Consider the following 15889-nt stretch of genomic DNA (forward strand, 5'->3'; position numbering starts at 1 on the left):
AGCAAATTAATGATCGAGGAAGGCCCCACCATCATTGTGAATGGCATTATTGCCATAGTTTTAATTTTCAAAAACAAATTTACTTACGCATCTGTTCAGTTTTAGCTGGAATTTTACTTCTTGTCAGCATAAAGCAAAGAAAGAAACGTTCCACTTTTTACGACAATCATAACAAAACCAATAATTGACAGCTACCTCTCGGACTTCTCGCGGAAAACAAGCTTGCTCGCTAACTCGCAAACAATATTGCATAAAAGTTCTATTGAATGTTTAGAAACGTCAAAGTGATCCGATGCCAGCGCTGCGGCGAGGAGTTCGCGGAACTGATAATATTCAAATCAACCGTTAAATGCGTGAACGATGATACACAATGAAGAGTTACGTCTGTTTGTCTGTCTTCTTCTTCTTCTTCTTCGCATTTCAAGCTTATTGCATATCGCATATTAGCTTATTGCGTGCTCTCAACTTAGTGTTCTAGATGCACTTCCACAGTTATTAATTGAGAGCCTTCAATGCCTGTACCATTTTTGCATTGGTATAATTGTGTGGCAAGTCCAATCATACTTCTATGCCCAGGGAAGTCGAGAAATTTTCCAACCCGAAAAATTCCTAGACCGGACCGGGAATCGAACCCAGCCACCTCCAGCATGGTCTTGCTTTCTAGCTGCGCCTTTGCCGACTGAGCTAAGGGAGGCCCTGTGCTATGTGTTTTGCTCAGAAGAGTCGTTGCCGTTACTGTCCCTTGATTTTTGGAAGAGTGGCCAGTCTTCTTGATTTGTAGTCTTCGAAAATAGTCAAGCGGACCGTGAGTTCCAGCTGACCTGTAATTATCCGTCTTGGCTTGGGGTCTCATTATTGAAGTCGTCATTACAGTTACGGCTCTTTATGATTCTGAACTTCTAGAAACTATTTTTATTTTAAATTTCATTGAACCAATGATAGAAAAACGATGATGATTTCGGAGGTGGAACAGCTCTTAAAGATTTGTATCGTAATTGATTAAATATACTAACCTTAAAGTACCACCGCACATCCGACGAGTTCATGTGGTCCGCATGATATTCCTTGATGCCACATCTCAGCCGGGCATCAGATCCGGCCGGGGATTGCGTCAATTTGAGAACTGAGCAGAACAGAAGGAAGGTAAATTTAGTTTCAAGTTGTTCAATGACGTCCGTCAAACCAAATAGGCATACTTTCACTGTCGCCGTAGGGCATTGAAGACGACGACGACGATGATGACGACGACGTCCGTGAGCAATTTACTATCGCAAAGCAGTAGAAACAATATTGCAGCCCAGTAGCAACAGTCAGGATGGTGAACCAATTTGGAAGTGAATTCATTTTGCCGTTTTTCTTCTGTTGAAAGTCATCTTTTCAGGGGGACATTGCTCCGGGGATGCTCTGAAAGAGAAAGGTTAGGTATGGCGATTAAAGTTTCATCAAGTTAAATAACGATATGCATCGTCCCTCAAACTTCGGTGGAAAATCATTGATTATTTCTCGATGAACATTTCAAATGGTCCTATCTGCTTTGATCGATTCTCTTCATCGACTTTCTCTTTTCATAACCACTGCTATGCAAACAGATTTCGCGCTAATTCTACCACATAGTTTGATAAAGGAGGTTCTTATCTAGCGTCCAAAACGTCAAATACAACAGGGAAAGGTTTTGCAGCTGAGTTATTGACGAAAGAGAAAGTCGATGAAGAGAATCGATCAAAGCAGATAGGACCATTTGAAATGTTCATCGAGATTTGATGTAAATTTGAATCAAGTTTCGGATTCTATTTTCCGTCGAATCGCCACTTAGTGACATCTTGCATGCAACATTTCATACGATGTAATGAAATGTCAAATGAGGTGAAATAATTCGGTCCACGAAACAAACCGTTCAGAATTAGGCGAGGAATTAGGTACCTCAACAGTGAAGTTTCTGAAATATATGAAACATACATCTCATCCACCCACACCCTATATGCGATACGTGCGAGAGAGCACTTACCCAAATGTTTATTTGTTTACCACCGGAGGGGAAAGAAAGGGAGCAATAAAAATTACAAACTCAAACGAAGCACTTCAACGTCCTAGAAGTTGAGCGAAATATTTATGTATTTAAATATAAACCTGTGAGAGAATGGTTTTCCTCTACGGAAAATACAAGATCACATCCATCCCATCCTATCCATCTATATGGCATCCGCACAGGTGGGTGGTCGCTGGTCGGTCGTCGCTTGATGTTTGATGCGAAGTCCATTCGTCTTGTCCTCCTCCGCCTCCTTCTCCGCCTCCTTCTCCGCCTCCTGCTCGTGGGAGAAATGTTGGTACTTTGAACTTGGATTTCTCCGAAACTCCAGGAGCTTGAATTTCGGATTTGGTCGGTGGGTGTTCGGCGGAAAACAACACCAAGTAATTAACGATCGAGCGAGAATGAGCGAATTTTGCTAATGGAGCGTGTCGTCGTCGTCGTTGTAATTATGCGGAGGAGGCTAGTGGATGGTGCTTCCAGGTCGAATGTAATAAATTTATTTCCCACAGTAGCTGTGGGGGCTCCTGCTGCGAGGATACCGATGAGAGTGTTATGGGATCTTGGAGCCTGAATTTATTTGTGGGATTCCGATGAGGGTACGTTAAGTGCTCAATTATTTTGAAAAAGTGCTGGTCGGTTGTGGCACTTTTGAGGTAAGTTTATCGTTCCAAGTTGGATGTTCCAAGATGTCCCGGATTTTACTGATTCCATAGAGGAAAAAGTAACACAGCTGTTTGGGTTATATATTTTTTTAATTTTTACTTAAAATAAATAAAAACAGTTTTTGTTTATTTTTTGCAGTAAGACATCATTTCTCTCACAACTCTGTCTTAGACGTCATTTAGATCAGAAATGCCGTTTCCGTGCTAATTTTTTTTTAAATTTAAAGAGCGCTATTGAAGACTCAAAGTGACGATTGATGGAAATGACGTTTTTAAATCCGTCAAATTGCATGACGTTTTTTTTAGTACGTCATCATTTTTGTAATTGCGGATTTTAAAACTAGGTGTCGCGTGACCAGTTTTGGCTTTGCTTTGATTCGCCAATTGTTGAATCAAAGCATAGCCAAAACTGGTCATGTGACCTAGTTTTAAGATCCATAGTTACAAAAATGATGATGTACTAAAAAAAATGTCATGCAATTTGACAGATATAAAAACGTCATTTCCATTTTCACCCACTCGCCATCTGTGAGTCAATCGTCACTTTGTGTCTTCAATTTTGAAAATTTTACAAGATTCAATTACGGAAAGTTTTATACAAATCGACCTTATAAACGCTATTTTGCAGAATTTCATTCTGAATTTCTTTGGACATTCATGCAGGATTTCATGTGAAATTCAGAACTTTCAATTCTTGCTGATTGTGTGTAGAATTTCATAGAAGCATTTCTTACGCAACATTTTTCATTCGAACTTTTTCCAACATAGCATACGAATATCACCAACCGTGAAGTAAAATTCCCGCAACCCTACTTCAGAAGCCTGTTAAATTCATCCGGACAAGTTCTTATTCCACCGTTTTAAGCTCATCATCCATTTCGAGCACAATCCCCAAATGGACAGTTGTGAGTGGACCAAACTCAAGCGGAAAACAAAAACCACAAACCACCATTCGTCCTCCTAATTCCTAAAAAAAAACAACACAAATCCAATCTTAACAGCAGTTATTCCACGAAGCTGGCGAACGAACAACCCCAAAGGGGCTGTTCTTCGAGAGCTTCCCAAAGGGCCCATCGCCTTCCTCATAAATCAAACTCTCGTTGCTGCGGGATTGCACTTGAAATCCGTTGGAAAAATCGTTATTTATTTAGACGGTTCTCAGCGAAGAAAATTGGGCCAACATGAGTACCAATTCATTTCAATTACACTTGTTTTTACCGGAGAAGAGCCATTGAAAAATGGTTGCCTTGATGAAAAGTCAGTGTCCTTTTGCGCTTGGCTAGAATTTGAAAAGCCACATTTCATTTCCCGAGATCTAATCAGTTTCAAGCCCATCGAGAAGTTTCGTAAATAACCAATCCAAAAAGTCATTTGTCATTACTGCCCACTCATCATCATCATCACACCGTCAACGAAAGACGTTCCTCATTTTCTTGCCAAAAGATTCCGGCCAAATCCGGGTGCGCGAAGACAAATCGATAATGGCGGCGAGTGCCTTGCTTCGCATTCTTCGGCGGCACGTGAAACCAATTTCCGGCGTCCTTTTCCGTAGAAGAGATGGAATCCTTCCGTCTGCTCTTATTTAATACCGAGCTGGGAAGCCTTACGGAAAAAAATCCCTAGGCTTTCCTCCTTTACGATGATGACGTAGACGACGACGACGGTGGTGCGTGTACAGTCAACTCTCGTGTTTGCATTCAGTATAATTGAAAATGCTTTTTTTGCAGTGTATCTGATATGATCTCAATTATTCATGGATACAATTTTCCTAACGTCAAATGAAATGGATTTATCATATGTAAACTTGTTGTAAACAGTTGTTAAATACCTTGGCTGAATACTGTTGAACTGAAGTCATGGAATACCGGTGCTGTTTTGTTGCAGTGTTAAAAAGCAGCTGGCGTCAACACAACTATCGAATGTCAATCGATTATAAATAAGTTTTTTGGCACTCAGTGCTGAAAAGTGTCAGTTGTCGACACTGTTTTGAATGGCCTACTTTTCCTTTTCCTAAATATCAGTGTCGCAAAGTACTACTTTTCAGCTCACATTGCCGAAAAGTTCTACTTTTCGACACTATTTTGAGTGCAAAAGTTTTGTAAAATTCGTACTGAAAAAATCTTCTGTTTGCATCTTGCTGCATAAATAGCTATTAGACCACTTTCGGAGGCGTTTCAGATCTCTTGATTATTGAATGAACTAACGTAACCACTGTTAGAAGCAACATTAATATCAACAATCAATACGAAACTAACGATTTTAAATTGGTTTACTACTTGACTAGGCTAGGCGGTCTCAAGTAAAGCGATTAACGTACCCCATTGTAAAGGGTGATACGGTCAAAATTTGGTCAAGGGAAAACGCGTGTAAATCGGTGAAATCGTTTATTTAAAAAATCAAATTAAATTTCTTTTTCAAGTTCAATTAGTATAACATTCAGGAAAAATATTCAGTTAGGCTTCCGCTTTTCCAAATCCGAATTGCCGGGCCTTACGCTTGACCCCTGCCATCAGATTTTGTACAGCCACCTTGTCCACCTTCTTCGCCGCAGAAAGCCAGTTTGCCTTGAACTGCTGCTCGCCCTTAGCAGTTTTTTTGGTCTTCTTTAGGTTCCGCTTGACAATAGCCCAGTATTTCTCAATTGGGCGGAGCTCTGGCGTGTTGGGAGGGTTCTTGTCCTTGGGAACCACCTGCACGTTGTTGGCGGCGTACCACTCCATGGCCTTTTTACCGTAATGGCAAGATGCCAAATCCGGCCAAAACAGTACGGAACAACCGTGTTTCTTCAGGAAAGGCAGCAGACGTTTATTCAAACACTCTTTCACGTAAATTTCTTGGTTGACAGTCCCGGAAGCTATGAAAATGCTGCTTTTCAAGCCACAGGTACAGATGGCTTGCCAAACCAGATATTTCTTTGCGAACTTTGACAGTTTCATGTGCTTGAAAACATCTGCTACCTTTCCCCTTCCTTTTGCCGTATAAAACTCCTGTCCCGGAAGCTGCTTGTAGTCGGCTTTGACGTAGGTTTCGTCGTCCATTACCACGCAGTCAAACTTCGTCAGCATCGTCGTGTTCAGCCTCCGGGATCGCGCTTTGGCCGTCGTATTTTGTTTATCATCGCGATTTGGAGTCACTACCTTCTTGTAAGTCGATAGTCCGGCTCGTTTTTTGGCTCGATGCACGGTTGTAGACGATACACCCAGCTTATTTGCGGCATCTCGGAGAGAGAGGTTAGGGTTTCGCTTGAAACTACCGGCAACTCTCTTTGTCGTCTCAGCGGCTTCCGGTTTTCGATTTCCCCCCGATCCAGACTTCCTGGCTGTCGACAAACGTTCCCCAAACACTTTAATTACATTTGTAACGGTTGATTTGGCAACTTTTAGCGATTTTGCCAACTTTGCGTGCGAGTAGCTCGGATTTTCGCGATGCGCGAGCAAAATTTTGATACGCTGCTCTTCTTGCTTGGACGGCATTTTGACAACTGAAGAGTGAATTCCAAAATCAAAATAGGAGCAACATTCTACACACACACACCTTCAAAATGAGGGGTGTTCAGGTTTTTTAAATGCAAAATTGAAAGAAATACGTCAAGTTGATATTGACCAAATTTTGACCGTATCACCCTTTAGTTGAAATTATAGTACTACCATAGAGGTAACTCTAAGACTAGAAGGTCCCGAAATAACGTGCTCAACTGTTTGGCTCAGCTCTGGTACCCTCTTCGGTCCCAAGCTAATCGATTCACCCCTCGAAACATAGGAAAAACCAATAACCCCTAATTTTATCTGTCAAACTTTCATAGCGAATCAAAACAAACATTGCGTAGTACTAGAATTTCGACTAGAATGGGGTACGTTAATCGTTTGCTTGGGACCAATAGGCTAGTCAAGTAGTGAACCATTTTAAAATCGTTAGTCTCGTATTGATTGTTGATACTACCGAGGGACTACCCTATGTTTGTTTTGATTCGCTATGAAAGTTTGACAGATAAAATGAGGGGTTCGTGGATTTTCCTATGTTGCAAGGGGTGCATCGATTAGCTGGGGACCGAAGAGAGTACCAGAGCTGAGCCAAAAAACTGAGCACGTTTCTTCGGAACCTTCTGGTCTTAGAGTTACCTCTTTAGTACTTTCCTCGCTTTAACGTTTTATGATAGTTTGCTTTGGCTCCCATTCGTCGCCATCTCTTTTACTCCGTTGCGAATAGAATGGGATGCAACAAGTACAAAAGGTGAGGTTATAGGGATCTATTCTATTTTGTGACAGCAGATTTTCAAGATCGTACTGGACACAGTCTTTTAGTGAGCCATGACAGTTCCTGTCTGTTTGACTGCTGATCGTTTTACATTGGCGTTAGCAGTAAGCCGTTACCAGCTCGCGTGAAAGGGCGGTCGACTGTAATCGAAATTACCGCACGCATCGGTTGATATTTCTCGTATATTAATACTGCGAGTGGGTTCTTATTCGGCATTCCTTTCACTTTTTTTCTCGAACAATTTTTCCTTTCGATGATATACGACCCAAAAGCAGACGCCGCCAGTTCCACCTCCATCCACTGACCCCCCATCTTTGCTTTTGTTGTTGTTGTTGTTTGGCGAAGCCCAGGTGGTGGCTTTACGCTTGACCCAAACAGACTTGGAATACCTAGATGCAAGGTAGTATTTAGAAGAAGAGGAGAAAAACTGCTAAAAAGAAGACCGCCGGCAGTGGATCTTCTTTCAAAGAAGTCTCCGCTTCTTTTGTCCGGTTGATAAAGAGCGAAAAAAATATGAATTCCCTTCCTTGGGAGCGTCAAGGGTGGGGCTGTTCAAAAAGAAGCCACACTAAGCCATTGAATATTAACGCAATCTGAAAGAAAATGTGTTTTTGGTAAAGCTTCACCAACCGACGCAAAAACAAGCGAGGGATGTGGCTGTCAAATACAAAACAATCGCCACCTAACTTGCATATAGACCAAAATTCGAATTCGAGTTACAGCAAAATGCATTTTACCTTCATCCTTGCTTATCATGATGAATAATGTTCTACCATCATGTTAACCCTTTTTCGGCATCTTAACTTTTTTTCATCGGCAGTAGTTTCTTCATAATCATTCATCATGCATTTCCCATCATCATCATTCTTTCTTAGACCCATTTATAATTTTTCATCATGGTGAATCAGTTTTCATCTTGGTGATTCAATTTTCATCATGATGAATTATTTTTCTTCATGATAAATCATGTTTAGTAGCATGATGACTATTTTTTTTAATCATAGTGAATCATTCAAATCTAGGCCGGGACATCTTGGCAGTATGTATCAACATATATGTTGAATATTTGTTCTTGAGATAGGCTCAGCAACCAACATATTTTTGAATCCTGTAGCAAAACTTTTCTTGTTTCCAATCTCAGCTACCCGGATCATGCATGCAAAAAAACCGAGCATCATAACCGTGAACCTTGAATAGATCACTGCCAGTGTGGTAGATTTAACAGCGGAACGCACCACGAAAATGTTATCTACCCGCGCTAGATATTCGTAGAACAAAGATTTATCTGCACAAAAGCTTATGCATACCCCAAGTAACAATTCAAGCTGAACAGTGAGAACAGAAGCTGATTATTGGTTGATTTAAGGTGCTTAAAAGCTGATTAAAAGCAGGCTGAATATATAGTTAATTAGTAGTTGATGAAACTAATTGCATCCCCATAATTCAACCTCAATAAGTTAGCTGATCTAAGGATTGAACAAGCCTTATTTAAGCTTAACACTACTCCACAAATCAGCAATGCACTATAAATATTTTGATAGCCTGATTTGTTAAATGTAGTCAGTGTAACTCGTTGCATTTCCAGCATTTTAGTTCTTCTACATTCACTGCCTACCTTTCTAATCCCAAGCAACGGCAGCAGTAGAGACAAGGTAGAGGAGCTTTTTATGAATCGCCTCAGGTAGAAGTGGGCTGCGACGACGTTGGAAGCATTAACATTTATATTTCTGTGTTTACAATTCTGCATTGCTGTATAATACTCTTCCGGTTGCTGTTATTCAACTTAAATTTGACGTGTTTCAAGTTAATGATCATACCTCTTTCCACACATATGCTTAAGTGGTCCAGTAGGTATGACTGATGCCTGTGAATCAGTGACTGCCGGTTCGAATCCCGAAATGCAAAGGTAATTTTTAGACTTATAATAACAATATGAACATGTAAATCCAATTAGTTAGTCAGCACCTTGTTGCAGTCCCATAAAAATATATAAGTTATGAAGCGGTCTTAAATTATTTTATTCCTAATAAAACTAGAAGGCTGAACAAGGGTTGGAAAAGACTGTTATTTAATGCCTTAAAAAGCTTATAATTTATATTACTGTTAAGCTTTTGGCTGATTAAAATCACCAGATTTAGATGTTTAAAAGCTGAACAAAGGTTAACGTGGTCTATGTACAACAATTATTCAAACTAAGGCTGAACTAAAATCGATTGAACAACACTTGTCAAGCATCAAATTGTTTCCTGGGACAGATGCATACCCGCATTAACAATAATCATAAGAAGCGTATAATCAACAATTCGGGATATCATCCCAACTCTATGCGGTATGGTCGCATCATTTATGGTATCGTTAGTGTATGGTACCCGTTTATTATGGTAAGTTTAAGAGTATGCATGAATTCTTTCGTGAATATTTTAAAATATTTTATACTACGTACACAAGCTGTCTTGCCCCTTATTTTTATCAGTAATAACCAGTTTTCATAAATATTCATTTTCCATGATTATTTTGCATCTTGATTAATTAATTAACTATTTTCCATCACTATCGAAAATTTGGTGGTAAGTTGGTTATTTTTATTAAGGAGATTTTCAGCCAGACGCAGGTTCATCTTTGAATCAATAATTTACCATCATCATGCATGCTTTAATTGATGATAATAGCTTTCCATCATCATGAATCCATTTTGTCCTTCAAATTTTTCCATCACACTGTAGAGTCTTTTTTCATTATCTTATATTTATCTTTCTTTATTAAAGAGACTTTCAGCCATCTCTGGCAGCCCCAGAAGGGGGGGCCCAAATAACAGAGTTGGGTATTTGGGGCCCCAGAAGGTGGTCCCCGACTAGAAAGTGGTCCCCGACTAGAAAGTGAGCCTCGGGGTGGGCCTAATACAGATTTTTTTAATTTTTTTTTCAGAGTTCGGAGTTCAGGTTCAAACAATAGTGCACATATAATAGCTGAGTTGTGTCACAGTTGCTGGCGTAGTTTAGGTAGAAGTAATTTGTCGTAGTCGGTAGTCAGTGTCGATCCTTGGGCTTAAATATCCTTGGGCTTAAATATCCTTGGGCTTAAATACTTTCATAAAGATTGGCGTCTTTAATAAAGTAGATGACTGCTGCTTCGGTTGATGGGTCATTCGATAGGACGTTCCTTATGCTATTAGGTATACCGTAGAGACTTCTTATATTGCTGAACACTGGGAAATCTACCAAAATGTGTTCCACTGTCATGGTAAGGTTGCAAGTGTCACAAGTTTTCCGGAAATTGGAGGAGCAGCCCATGTTGTGAGTTGCACGTGTGTGCCCGGAGCGGACACGAGACAAGATAATCTGGTCTTGCCGACTTGGAGTTGTCCAGCCATTTGGAAGTCTCTCCTTTCATCTTCCGAGTAAAATATTGCCTTGTGGAAGCCCATTCAACGTTCCAGGCGTTGCGGATAATGAACCTGACCCATCGCTTAATGTCGGGACCAGGGACCTCTTTACTGAATCATCATAAATTTATTTTTCTCTCCCGGATGGTTTTTTTTATCCTGGTTCAGCACAAGTTTTCATCGTGAACAAGTTATCATCATAATGAATCATTTTCTATCACTCATAATGTCATGCTTTATTTCTTATCGTATTATCTTTTTTCTTCATCATGAAGTAGTTTTTTGTCATGCAGAATAATATTAAATGATCATGAACAAGTTTTCATCATGAAAAAGTTTTAAAATAAACAAGTTAGCTGCATTAATCAATTTTCATCATGAACAAGTTTTCATCATGATGGATCATTTTTCATCATCCATAATTTCTCATATTCATCCTTTCTCATATTGCTTCATCTTATTGTAGAGTCTTTCCATTTCATGATGAATCATTTTTCATCAACCATTATTTCTTTTGCCTTATCGTTTTTCTCCATCATAAAGTAATTCTTTATCATGAATAATAATATTGAATTACTAACTTAATTTTTTATCCGAATTATTCCCAACAAACATCGAAAGCTGAATAAGAGCCTACTCAGGCAAAAATATGCCTCTTCAGCTAAAACATTGCTTATTCAGCTTCTAATCAGTGCAAATAGTTTGTTGAGTTGGTTTTTATCATGGTGAATAAAGGCCCAAGCGAAATGACAGCGGTAGCGAAAAAGTCCAAACTGAGTTAGCCTACTTGTCGGATTGAAAACTAATTAGAACCAAATCGACTTCGGTTAGACATCTTGATGTCATTTGTGACAACTGTCAAACTTTATGTTTCCGTGCTTCCATCCACATTGCATTTGGGCCTTAAATTTTCCTCATGATGAATCATTTTCCATCACCGATAATTTCTCAACTTCATCCTTCCTCATACTTTTTCCTCTCATTGTAGAGTCATCCATCATTATTGTCCGCCACAATCCTTCCTTTTCTTGAGGAGATTTTTAGCCACGGACTAGTTCATCTTCGATTTTTTATCATGGAAAATAATATTGAATCATCATGAATTTATTTTTCATCTGCATTATTCGTTTTTATCATGATGAACAACTTTTTATGATAATAATGAATAATTTTCCATCATCCATCATTTCTTATCGCCTTAATAATCATGAATTATTTTTTTTTATCTTGAATCATCATAACTTTTTTTTTCTTCTGGATTATTCCCAAGCTGAATAAGAGCTGAATAAGAGCTTCTCCAGATGAAAATTGCTTATTCAGTTTGTAATCAGTCCAACTTGTTTGTTGGGTTCGTTTTTTTAATATGATGAATAACTTCCCATCATGATGAATCATTTTCCATGATCCATTATTTCATAACGTTTTATCGTTTTTCTTTTTCATGTATTCATTTTTTTTGTCGTGAAGAATAATATTAATCATATATTAATATTTTTTTCCTCTGGATTATTCGATTTTATCATGGTGAATAACTTTTCATCATGATGAACAATTTTTAATCACCTATTATTTATCATCTTCATCCTTCCTTGGTATAAGTAATAATAATCCTTGAATATGAATTATGTTTTTCTCAAGAATAATAATATTTAATCACCAGAGAAGTTCCGTCAAATAACGAATCGAAAATACGCGACCTTCTCCATTTTTCCAAATTGAAGTATTCCTAGATTGAAACTAATGTTCTGCCCGACAACAACTCAGCAGCACGAGACTCCTTGAACTGTGTCTCAGAGTCGGCGCACTACTGGGCAAACTGGAGGGGCTACGCGGATAAAAAGGCACTCAAGCTTTCAATTAAACTAAAACACAACGCGGATCAATTTAAATACTGTATTTCTGCAACTACCGATAGTGTGGATTGTGTGGTGTTGTGTTCGATTTTCTTGGCACCTACCCTTGATGACGATGGTGACTACGACGACTGCAGACCAGCGAGCGCTCGCTGTGGTTCCGGAAAGATCCTTAAAGGCAAGATGGCGGTACCACCGCTCGGGGTAATTGCGGTACAATTCCGGCAATGGCGGACGAAGCGAGGCTGACCGAACGTCGGCCGTAGTGCGATGGCGGGTTGGTTTTACCGGGCTGGTATAGCGGTTTGTGGAGATGGTTCCGATGCACTGGCGCTTCCTTCTGATGAAGCCGGTCGACGACGGCAAGGCCGCCCTCTGTCGCACCGGGAAGGGAAATTCTCCTTGGCGTTTAGGGCCTTCAGCCCGAGAACAATGTCCTTTACGGTTAGATCAAGGTAACTCAATGTCACCTAGACCGTAGCGTGCAATGGCGGTCCTTGACTCGCCAACCAGAAAACCATTTGATTGGTTGAAAAGAAAGGTCCTAGCGAGGAGGTAACATCCATTAGTGCCTTGGACCAATTTAGAGGATGACTTGGACTTTACCTGAATCAGCTGAATTGGTGATTTCCACTGCACCTTGATTCACTACTCGCACTGTTTTCTGTTAACATGTATTCCACAGACACTTCTGGTCTACACGCTCGCCTGAGATAAAGTGAACGATGGCCGTTCTCTAAGCATCGCAGAACCCTTCAGCTCATCACCCGTGACTCCGTGTCACCATTTTGCCGCGGCCATGCGCGCCTTATTCAGCAGTCGGCCGTTAAGCATGGCCGTGTCGTCTGCCCAGTGGGTTTCACCGCAAGTGTTACACAAGTTTATTTGAATGCTCGATCACATGGTGCATATTTAAAATATTGTATTGAACCTTTGTAACAGAACGGTAACAAGATGTTCATGTTTTTAACACTTTTTTTTTTGGAATTTATACTCAAAATTACTAAACAATTACTGTGTATATTTTTCTCAGAAGCACTTAAATTTTCTCGGAAAAAACACGCACAGCCTACTCGATCAATAGCTCATCTCTAATGATCCTGACCCTAATGTTCCCGTCTTCGGCAATGATTTTTTCAGTTGAGTAAGCTCTTTTTGAAACCGGTGACAGTAGTTCGAAATTGTATCACTAGGTGCCTCTTAAAGGTTGTAGGACAAAAGGTCGAAGGGAACAAGGTTGAATGGACACAATGTGGATGTAGGACAAAAGGGTGAAGGACATAAGATCGAAGGACATAATATCGGAGGCCAAAAGGTCAAATCGACAAAAGGTCGAATGGACAAAAGTTCAAATGTACAAAACGCCGAAATGGACAGAAGGTCGAATTTACAGAAAGTTGAATGGACAGAAAGTAAAATGAACAAATGGACAAAAATTCGAATGGACAAAAGGTCGAAATTGACAAAAGGTTGAAATGGATAAACTGGTCAAATTTGCTGGATGATAAAATCTATGGCTAACTCTCAAATATTTTTCCTTCTTTAAATCATGAGCAGTTCTTTGGAAAATTAAGATAGCAAATGGTTACTGTGTGTGTTACTGCAATTTAAGAGACAACTAACTGCCTTTTAAAATCTGAGCTAAAATTTTATGTTAGTTTGTTGAACTTATGTCCACTTAGACTTTTTCCTCAATTCGTACTTTTGTCCTTTCGACCTTTTGTGCCTTCAAACCTGTTGCCCTTCGATCTTTTGTCATAGATTCTTAAATCCGACAGATGTCGCACCGCCAATGCACAGTGGGCCAGAAATGAAATCTAGCAGGGAAAAAAATAATAACACTCTGGGATAAAACATCCAATTGAGTTGACGTCTTCAGCAAAGTTTCTTGACTTAGTTAGGACTATAATTTGGAGGATAAACATAGTTTAAGTTTTTGCAGCAAAGATGGTGCAGCGAAGCGGTACCAACTTTTTTTTATTTCGCACCCCAGATGTTTACTGTTCTTGGCAAAGTTGTAGAACGTGAAATTCTAAGAAAAGTTGCTCAAGAAATAAAAGCTGTATATCTTCAAACTACAGAGACGTTTTGCCAAATTTTACTGAAATTGACGATTTTTAGTATTACGTTTAAAAATTCATTCAAATCCTAGTTCAAATCAATACTTTTATTACCTATATTCCGTCTATCGGTTTTGATCCATCATATCTTGTCCAAAGCACTGGCTAGAGTGCTGCACTGGGTAATTGCCAAGATTTGGGAAGAGGAGATTTTACCGGAGGAGTGGATGGAAGGTGTCGTATGCCCAATCTACAAAAAGGGCGACAAGTTGGATTGCTGCAAGCGCGATCACACTGCTGAGCGCCGCCTACAAGGTAATCTCCCAAATTCTATGCTGCCGCCTGTCACCATTTGCAAGAGAGTTCGTGGGGCAACACCAGGCGGGATTCATGGGTGCCCGCGCTACCACGGACCAAATTCGATGAGTTCGTGTATTTAGGCTCACTGGTGACCGCCGAAAATGATACCAGCAGAAAAATTCAAAGACTCATTATGACAGGGAATCGTGCCTACTTTGGACTCCAGAGGACGCTCCGGTCGAATAAAAATCGCCGCCGCACGAAGTTGACTGTCTACAAGACGCTGATTAGACCGGTGGTCCTCTACGGCCACGAGACCTGGACTATGCTCGTGGAGGACCAACGCGCCCTTGGTGTTTTCGAACGGAAGGTGTTGCGTACCATCCACGGTGGAATGCAGATGGATGACGGAACGTGGAGGAGGCGAATGAACCACGAATTGCACCAGCTGCTGGGAGAACCATCCATCGTCCACATTGCGAAAATTGGGCGACTACGGTGGGCTGGGCACGTCGTAAGAATGCCGCACGACAACCCAGTAAAAATGGTTCTAGAAAGCGACCCAACAGGAACAAAAAGAGGCGCGTAGCGGGCAAGGTGGATCGACCAAGTAGAAGGCGACCTGCGGACCCTTCGCAGACTACGAGGCTGGCAAAGTGTGGCCATGGATCGAGTAGAGTGGAGACGACTTCTTCGGACAGCAGAGGACAACAAGGCCCCTGATTGGTAAGGTAAGTATCTTGTCCGAAACAATTATTTTATATATATGGCACATTTGGCTTTTCGTGCCAAACAATCTTTATTCTACGTTGTTTTAATTATTCAAATGATTTATCATGATGGAATATGATTCAAAAAACTCATTTATCATTATGAAAAAGGATTCATCACGTTGAAAAAGATTTTTCATGGTGAAAAGTTATTCAGCATGATGAAAAAAAAATCTGCATGATGAAAAGTTATTCAGCTTCATGAAAAATTATGCAGCATGATGAAACATTCTAGATAGAGCTGGAATTAGGGCTTAACATTTTTGTTAACAATGACTTCTACGGATGATTTCTAGAAAATCACGGCTCACCCACGTAAATATGCATCACCATCGGATAGGAGAAGACTTCCCCAACCCAATGGTTATGTTGGATTGCGTGGACGTGCCTTGAATTTCTAGAAGTCATCGATAGAAGTCATTGTTTACAAAAGCTGTTACGCCGTAATTTCAGCTCTATCTAGAACTATTCATCATGGCGAAAAATGATTCATAATGAAAAACATCATTACATCATTTTTCATGGTGAAAAGATATTCAGCGTGATGAACAATCATTCATCCTGATGGAAAATTATTCA

The 15889-nt window shown here is 40.1% G+C and overlaps 1 protein-coding gene across 2 annotated transcripts in view; it reads right to left on the minus strand.

Annotated features, from left to right (window-relative positions):
- Positions 1–15889, minus strand: part of LOC135698617 (fibroblast growth factor receptor-like 1) — a 73333-nt gene that overhangs the window by 13933 nt on the left and 43511 nt on the right. For both annotated transcript variants that reach the window (XM_065218676.1, XM_065218675.1), the window contains exons 2-3: positions 1197–1404; positions 1014–1123 (exon numbers count right to left, since the gene is read on the minus strand). In XM_065218676.1, coding sequence (XP_065074748.1) covers positions 1014–1123; positions 1197–1344 — 258 coding nt within the window. In that variant the 5' untranslated portion in view covers positions 1345–1404. The remainder of the gene's footprint in view (positions 1–1013; positions 1124–1196; positions 1405–15889) is intronic.

Source organism: Ochlerotatus camptorhynchus, unplaced genomic scaffold (genome assembly GCF_037179485.1).
Source record: "Ochlerotatus camptorhynchus isolate MF236.1 unplaced genomic scaffold, CSIRO-AGI_Acam_v1.1 ptg000091l, whole genome shotgun sequence".
In the NCBI taxonomy this organism is placed as follows: Eukaryota; Metazoa; Arthropoda; class Insecta; order Diptera; family Culicidae; genus Ochlerotatus; species Ochlerotatus camptorhynchus.